Source organism: Protopterus annectens, chromosome 10.part0 (assembly GCF_019279795.1).
Source record: "Protopterus annectens isolate FY-2018-M chromosome 10.part0, PAN1.0, whole genome shotgun sequence".
Classification (NCBI taxonomy): Eukaryota; Metazoa; Chordata; order Ceratodontiformes; family Protopteridae; genus Protopterus; species Protopterus annectens.
The window spans coordinates 159,753,900-159,763,434 of NC_056744.1; the positions used below are offsets into that span (position 1 = coordinate 159,753,900).

Sequence of the window (9,535 nt, forward strand, 5' to 3'; positions counted from 1 at the left end):
GACTGAGGAATACTGGGAAAGGAGATGAGACAGGAGTATAAATGAATGAATGAAAGAGCATGCGGTGCAAGGAGAAAGATAAAAATGTAATAACATAGCAGAGGTATAGGGCAAACTAAAGAGAAAGCCAGTAACAAGTCAGAGATGATCAGTACTTCAAGAGGAAGTTTGCATAAGTAAGATGGGTAGGATGTGGGAGTTGGAGCTTATCCCAGCTCTGCTAAAGGCAATTGACAATTGACTGTGAATGGAAGTAAGGAAGACAAGCAGAGACATGAGACAAAAGTTAAAGACCAGAAAGACAAACAAGTGAAGCAGGAAAAGACATTTAGGAAATCTGTAGAATGTAAAAGCAAATGGGATAATATCTATAAAGTCACCACTCCTGAACAGTTCATAGGTTCACAGATGAACAATAAGATAATGACTACAAGGTCCTTTATGAGCCTAGCCGTGCAGTCCAACCCAGTGGGGTCCTTATGTATCATGAGCATTTATAAGAGGTGGTATGTTACTTAGGAAGGTTTAGAGGTTATGTGGGGGATGAGGTATGGTAATTTTGGAATTACTCTCTGCCTCTATCAGAGACATGAGAGACAGACCCAAGATGAATTTCCAATTTCCCATCTATTGTCAAAGGTTATGTTAAAATAGGGTTAGGGGTGGACTCTAGTTTACAAGGATGTGGTGCCTGTTCCAGAGCATTGGCACCCTCAGAGACATGTATCTGTCTCACTAATATGTCTTATTTATTTCACAAGCAGAATTTAAATCCTTAGCTCTAGTGGTTATGATGCTGTTCATTTTATAGATGTGCAAAAGGTCCATCAGAGCTGGATCTAAGGATGCCTTGTATGCCAGGCATAGACTGCCTCTCAGTAACATATAGAAGACTGAGTATAAAGGTAGGGCCTTAAGGTGATCCATACAGGACAGTGTGTTTATACCCCAGATTCTCCTGGTAAGGAACCTTTGTGTGCATTCCAACTGTTGCATATGTCCAGTCAGATACATGCCAAAGGGGGCACTATACTCAATGGTGGGTTTAATAAGGGTAGATTAAAGTGGCAATATAATTTTTTGGATCTGGATGCCATACACTTACTTATAAGTTGGGCAACAAATGATGATTTTCTTACTACCTTGCCCACATGTTGGTCAAAAACCAGATTACTTTCTAAGTACATTCCCAGATCCCTGACTATTGGGTGAACTCTGACTGATGGAGAAATTAGCCTGGGTGGCAGATTTCCCAAAAGGTATTCTTAATGCATTTCTTGGCATTGTGTTTTAATACATGATTTTTGTACAAGTGATTTGTCTGTGTTAGATGCTCTTGTAAGATATTTGTGTCATGGTCGTGATCTATGATAGCTTCCAATTTGCAGTCCTCTGCAAACTTTGTCAGCCAAAGGTCTTAGACATTATCCTTTAACTTCTAGAAGTGGATGCCAAATAGGAGCAGTCTCAGCAGACTCCTAAGGTACCCCGATGGTGATAGGTCTCTTAAAGGAGGTGGTCTTACCAGTCTTGACTTTCTGGGTCCTATCTGTGAGCCATCTGGCAATTCAATGAGTTACATAGGGGTTTATATTCAGTTCGGTGAATTTGTCAATTATCAACCTCCTCATACAGCCTGAGATAATACTCACAAGCCACACTAACTCTTATTACCCCTAGAACCAAACTCCACAGCACTGCACATGCCTTCACCTCTCATGTACCTACTCTTTGTCAAGCCCTCCTCACTGATATTAAGGAAATCAATACTTATTCCAAATTGAGAATGCAATTCAAAAAGAACTTCTTCATCCAATCAAAATGCTCCTGCTTCAACAAAGGACATATCACCAAACCTATCTCTTTTCTGAGTCTCTTTTCCTTCAAGATTTACTGAAGATTGATGGATTTTAGAAGCTAATTTACATATTATACATTTCAGTCTGCTTAATTGTACACAGCACCGTGCTTGTTCACTAGAATGCATACACACAGTTTTTTTAATGCAATTAGTCTGACCTATTGCACTATTGCTTACATTTCTATATTTTTATTTGTAAAAGATTTGTATTTCATCCAGGCTGAGTCTGAAATTCGTCAATACTAAGTAAACAAATATAAATAAAGTAAAAATAAAATTAATACCCGATTGTGATACTGTATTGAATACCTTAGCTAGGTCCAGGTAGGCAGCATGAACCATTTTCCCCTAATCCATTGTCTTGGTGATCTTTTCAAAGAAATTCACTAGGTTTATTAGGCATGACCTTCCTTTGATAAAGCCAGACTGGAATGGGTCCCATGTCTGAAGCTTCCTATGTCTTTCTTGACCATTTCCATGACAATTTGTTTCATGGCTTTGCTTATTAGACTAGTCAGACTAAGAGATCAGGAGTTTCTGGGGGTGTTTGATGGTACACCCTTGTGAAGTGGGATAACCACCACAGTCCTCCATCCTCATGGCATAAAGCCTGTTTTGAGGATATATTTGAAAAGTTACTCAAGTGGTCCAGATAGGTAAAGTTTCAAGCTATTTAGGAGGCATCCCAGGATGTTGTCGAGAGCCCACTGAGGCTGTGTTTTTGGCCTTAGTGAGCACCACCAGGACCTGCTCCCTGTTAAAAGCTGGGGAACTTATGCTATTTCATGGGGGAAGGTGAGGGGAGTGCAGGATGAATTTGTTAGTGAGCATACTCATTACGTCGCTTTGCTTAGTGAAGGTGGCACCATTGGCCATCGGTTGATGTGCGCTGTCTTAGAGGTTTAGGACGTAGCTATCTTGATCTTGCAATTGCAAATGTTGGACTTAATTAGACCTCTTAGTTTCTTGTTTATTTTAAGCAGAGAGCTTCAATCATTATGGGAGGTGCTCTTCCTGATTTTACTCATGACTTTTTTCCTTTTGTCATATACCCTATTAAGGTTAGGATTCCACCAGTGTGGACTGTTTTTAGAGTTTATTTTGGTCTTACTTCTAGTAGCTACAGCAGCCTCTATATAGCCATTTATATGATTGCACAGGGTCTCCGTGAACAATTCCACATAGGTTGCTGTGAACTCGGGGCTGGCAGTGGCAATGAATTTTGACAAACTAGCCATTAATAGGATGTAGTTTGCTTTGGAATAGTTCCTAATTGTTACATGGTTTGCTGGGTTTACCAAGTTGATTTTTATTATAAAGGAAACAGCTCTGTAGTCAAAACTCACCAGCAAGGACATGACACTGGGTGAGGTGCAATGCTCTCCATAATGCTCTCCCATATCGGTGAGTACTAGGTCCAGTATGTTTGAACCTCTGCTGGGTGTGCACACTCTCAGGTTAAGGGTGTTTGTGTTAATAAAGTCCAGGACAGCATGAGGCAGTGTATGCCTCACCATCTATAGAGGGGTAGTTAAAGTCTCCCATGAATAGGGTACTTAGTTTAATAGTGAATGTCTCTAGTAGGACTAGGCATGAGCTATTGGATGTTAGGAATACTGAGATTTGTCAGATAAAGAACATTTATTTAAAGAATATATATATATATATATATATATATATATATATATATATATATATATATATATACACAATGTCAATTAAGGCAGAAGTCAATTAAAATCAGTATTTTGCTACAAGTATGTACTCATCTAAGTGACAAAGCTAAGACATAAATGGTTTGAGAGACATGATGTACTAATTGATTTTCTTTTACGGTCTTCACTGGGGGGCATATCAGGGGAATTAGCATGTTAAGTATTAAGGTGTTACAAATTAATGCTTCACAGCCATGACACAGCTTAAAGAAATGCTTTACTCTTAAACTTCACAAAGTAAGAAGCTGAGCAGAATGTTTTATCCCTTTCATAGCAACAGGCAATAATGAGTGCAAAACCAGGGAAGGACATGTAATTATATTGCATTTATATACCCATTTTTACAGTAAATGTGGGTTATAAATTTGATATGCATATTTGGGATCTGACATTATGCACCATGGCACATATTTTTAGCATATTCAGATCAATCTGATGTTTTAGGGTAAGCAAAGCACACATAATGTTCCTCTTCTGTTGTTTGTTGTTGTTTAGTCGTTACGTTCAGTCTAACTCTGGGAACCTCCAGCACTTTAGTTCACTAGGCTTGCCTGTGAAGAACTGCTTTATTAACTGCTTGCAATTTCTTATTCACTGCTTCAGTAATGTTGTTCATCCACATTAGCCTCTGCTGGACTATTCCTCTTTTGCCTTTGAGCGTTCTCAGCATAAGTGTTTTCTGAAGTGAATCTTTCAGTTTGCATTATGTGGCCAACATATTTGAGTTATATCTATTCTTTTGGGCCATCCAGTGAACAGTCTGGATTTATTTCCATAAGCATTGACTGATGACATCTGTTTTGCTGTACATTGAACCTTCAAAAGCTTTCTCCAACACCAAAAGCATTGATTTACCATTGCACAGTCTTAATTATAATACAGTCCAACTCTGATATTTTCCTACTACAAAAACAATGCTGTATTTAAACACATATTTTTTTGACAATATGATTTCTTTACTCAGCTCCTTAATGAACACATAAAAAACAGACAGAGAATATAGGAGAAGCATGAATATTGAATATTGCTCTTCTCATTTAAACTTCTTTTTTTTGCAGTACAGCAAACCCCCTCAGAACCCCAAACTTATATATACCAACTAAGAGTTTGGGTTACATTTGAGAAAAAAGAATATTTTGAGAAATGGCAGTCTCAGACTTAGTATATGTAATTTTTTTTGAGGGGGAGGGTCTTTCAGTCTCCACATTTTTGGAACTTGTCCACATTCATTCATTTCAAATGGTTGCATTCTTTGCTCTTTAAAACCTTACCCAGACTTGTGATAACGTCCCTTCAAAAAAGCAAGCATCTTTTCATTTCATGGCTGCAGTCACCATCTATAACAATCTTTAAACCCAGGAAAATAAAATGTTACTGCCCCCAATTTTCTACATCTGTTTGTCAAAAAAAAAAAAATTATAGGTATGGATGACATATTTTACATTTTTTTGACATCAGACAACAAGCAAGCATTAATTCTTTCTACTTTCATCTTCATCAACAGGCTATTCAGTTCTTACTCACTTTCAGACATTAGAGTGGTATCATATCTTAGGCTGATAATATTTCTCCCAGCACTTTTGATTCCAGTATCTGAGCATTATAACCCAGAATTTCAGATGATATATTCAGTATATCCAACAGTCCTCACTGGATAATGGTGTTGACGTTTAGCTTGTAGGATCTTGAGCATTACCTTGCTAGCATATAAAGCAAGTAAATCTGTTTGGTAGTTTGAGAATATTTACTGTTTCCCTTTTTATATAAATTGATATTTTCCTACCTATGCCCATTGTTGTATTTTCCTAATTTGCTGGCAAATTTTAAGCAACACTGTAACACTATCATTTTGCAGGAGTTTAAAATGATTAATTCAGGTGGAATTCCATCTCTTCCTGCACCTTCGTATTAGAATGACTTTCTAGAACACATTTAATTCCACTCTCCAGGATGTCTGACTCTAGAACAGAGAATATACCATCATTCTGCCACCTTTTTAAACATATTCTGCTTCTGTTATGTCTTATCCATCTGTTTTCTTTTTTATCATGCCCATTTTACCTGTACATTTCCTTTAATATTACCACTTGTTGTCTTCTTCCAGTTCTTTGTGCTACTTATTTAAAATGCTTGCTTATCTCTCCTTACTGTTAACTGAAACTCTGCATTAGGTATGCCATCTTAGATTAGTTTTTCCAAATTCTTCAAAACGATGACACCGTCATTAAAGAGGAAGGTGCAAAGGTAGAGATCAGTTTAAACTTTGAGTAGTTTATCTACTGAATCTGGAAAGCACACACTGTAGTCAAAGTAATTCTAAATGGTGTTTAGTGTCTCTATGGAGATTATTGCACTAATTTATACCTCACTGCTATGGCCCATAATTGTATACAATACTGTGGTTTGTAGTCTTCAAATATATCCCCTAAAAGAACTTCAAAAGGTAATCAAAAGTTATATTGTTGGAAAGCTTGAAATGTCCTGAAAGGCTCAGGAGCTGTAATTATATTGTTTTTCTTATCTTTAAGGTGACCTCTGGCTGGTATATATGGTATTGTCAGATCCGGTTCTATTTAAAAGTCTATGCATAAGGTGCACCTCTAGAGAAGCTAACATCAGATCGGAAACCTAATAATAACAGCGCACATTAATGATACAAAAAAATTGCCTTCCATGCTTATTGAATGCAGTTTTTTACTATCAGCTAAGCATGACATCTAAACCTATAAACCTAATCTCACTGCTGGAAATCGATGCAGGCAAAGGACACACACAGCATAAAACCAAACGATTTATTTAGTAAAAAACATGTGCTTTCGCATAGTACTCCTACGCTTCATCACACATAAAATTCTATCACAAGCCTAAACATTTTAAACACTGTTAAATCAATCACTACTACCAACCTTTTTCCCTCCAATTAAGTAATTAGTGGAAACCAAGTGACTTAAAGTAACCTAACACTTTATAACACAATAAATACAGTTTTAGTATGTTTCAACCACAACTTATATAATAGATTTCAGATATAATTAATACAACATATATTACAGATATTTAAACAGTATTTGTTGTTGTGTCTTTCGGCTTTTCCCAGTTAGGTCCGCTAATGATTGGCAGGAGATTTTTATGTGCCGAGTTGCCGGCCCTGACGCACAACCTTCAACGAAGGTACACCCATTCACACATGTCTCCACAGAGAAGATGCTCTAGCTGAGAATCGAACAGGACATCTTACTGTGAGGTGACAATGCTACAGCAGCACCAACACTGCAGTCCTCATATTTAAACAGTATAATATGCATCATACATAAACCATTATATCATGCTGTTGCAAATATACTGATGTTTTGGAAAATTTTAATGCAGAACTGCATCAACAAAGGCTGAAACAGTCCTGCCATCCACATAGCTAACCAGGTATACACCTTATATAACATCTACAATAAAAAACTTAAACTGCTACATGCACACTCATCAATCTACTTAAATGTTCAAAAAACAAACACATAAACAAACAGAAAATATATGAAAAATAAATATAAATAAAACCAAACATCATAGCTAATGCTGCTAACACAAACAATATATGTGTATATAAAAACACAATAAAAACAAAAAATATATGCATAAATAAATAAATTAATAATATATTAGGAGTATGTGCACATATACACACAGACGTAGTTATATTTGCTAACACCCCCCCCCCTTTTTTTACACACCCTCTTTGCCTTGGCTGTTAGATATATTTTTTTTCATAGTAGTTATAGATGTGTCTGCTTATAATGAAGTGTAGGAACATGGATATTTTATATAATATGTAAACAAGTCATCATCATCTTCATCAATCCCCTTTTTCCTATTTCTACATAGGGTTGAGTTGTTTGCCAACTGTCACCGTATCTCTCACTTCACCACCACTATACAGATCTTCTCTCACACAGTCTATCTTTTAACTTGACATCCTTGTCTCACCTTGCTTTCTCCCAAATCATCTTTGCTGAATTGTCTTCTGCTTTCCAGCACATGTGACCAAGACACCATAATCTGTACTCTTTGACCTTCTCTGCATTTTGGGGTACTTTGGCTTCTGCATCTCCTTACAATATGCATCCATTTATCAATCTGGGATACTTCAGCTCCATTCCACCTCAGGCTTCCTCAGCTACTCTACCATCACTGCCCAGATTCATGTGCTATACAGAGGTGCTAGTCATGTGACTGCTTGGTGCAACTTACTTTTCATCCTCTTTATCATTCTTCTGCCAAACACTAATCTTCACAGATAATGCCACTTGGTGGCAGCACCTCTTATACTAACCTTGACTTTCTCATTCAGCTGTCCTTTCTCCTCAACCACACATCTCATCAATTTCTCTTCTACCACAAATTTCAGCTTTTCCTGATTTGTGCATTTTTATGTACTCAGTTTCTGCCATGTGCCTTCAGTTTTGCATTCCAGTCACCAATCATTTTGTGAAGTCCCTACCTGTAATGCCACACTGCTGCATGCAGCAGTGTTATTGATCTGTACCCTGTGACCTCTTTGCTGATGCAGTCCATTAATAGTAAGAACAGGCGTGGGCTCGGAGCTAAACCTTGATGCATTCCCATTCCCAGAAACAACCACTTAGAGTCTAAACACTGATCATATGTGTGTCAGTGAGTCCTTGTACATTGCCTGTTCTAATTTTACTACTGTTTTAGGACTGTGACCCATCACAGGACTGCCCAAATCTGCTTTCTTGGGTCTGATCATCTGGTTTCCCCAAGTCTAGGAATGCCTTATTAGACTCATGCATTATCTCTAACTACTTCTCCGCTATCGGTCTCACTGTAAACATCAGGGTAGTAGTACTGTAGCCTGGTCTAAATTTAAACTGCTTACTCATCATATTACTATCTGTTTAAATGTACTTCACTAAGCACATGTGTTAGTCTCGGCCAGATTCTTCAATATTAATTCCAAGCACAGCATTATGCATTCTTTCATTTCATATATGGCATTTTATACTCCTTTATCTGATTACACTTCATTAACTTATGCTGATTACCAAGGTATGTATAAATATTCTGTTTACTTATTTTTTTACATTAATTGTATGCTTTCTCTTACTATATCCTAATTCATTGTTTTGCTCCTATAAAAATGTTTTGTGTCTTTGCAACTGTGAAATGTTCATATTTTTTTCATAATTGTTATCTTAATTGTTTTTTTATGTAGCTTTTCTTCCTGGTCTCCCACTGAAAAAGGGGTATTATGCCCAGCTGGATTTTTCTGATCAACAAAGGCAATAAATATAAACAAATAAAAAATACTATTTTGCATATTCATTTATCAATCACCCTCTCCAACACTTTTATGCAGTCTGACAGGAGTTTGATACCTCTATAGTCTGTAGTTATGAATGTCCCCTTTGCTCATGTACACTGGCACTAGAATGCTTATTATCCAGTCATATGGGAAACTCTTTTCCTCAAGAGCCATTTCTCCCCAACACACAAAAAAATTTTGATCACATCTGCTGTGACCTCATCTGAATCTGCTGCTTCCCCTGACTTCATTTTTTTCTGCTGTTCTTACATCTGCTACAATGGACACTTCTTCCTTTTTCATCTTACTCAAGCAAATATAGGAATGCATTAGCTGTTCAGAGTATCATGAAAAATGGCTATTCCTGTATTTTGCTTCCCATAGGATCAGTAATTTGTAAAAAATTCCCATCCCAAGAATTTGATAAATTAGACTTCCACCTAGAGAAATACAAGTTTATATATCCCTAGTATATTAACATCTAATAAAAAAATATGGACTTACATGCCACTTGAACTTCTGTTCTTCTTTGCATGAGGGCACCGACTCTATTCCGGACAATACAGCGGTACATGCCAGCATGGTTCCGGTCCAGTGATGGTACCATGTACCTAAAACAGATATAAAAACAATGTGTTTATT

The 9,535-nt window shown here is 37.0% G+C and overlaps 1 protein-coding gene across 1 annotated transcript in view; it reads right to left on the reverse strand.

Annotated features, from left to right (window-relative positions):
* SDK2 (sidekick cell adhesion molecule 2) overlaps positions 1-9,535 on the reverse strand; it is a 1,526,639-nt gene that overhangs the window by 1,208,983 nt on the left and 308,121 nt on the right. Inside the window, exon 2 of the mRNA XM_044085131.1 lies at positions 9,398-9,504. Coding sequence (XP_043941066.1) covers positions 9,398-9,504 — 107 coding nt within the window. The remainder of the gene's footprint in view (positions 1-9,397; positions 9,505-9,535) is intronic.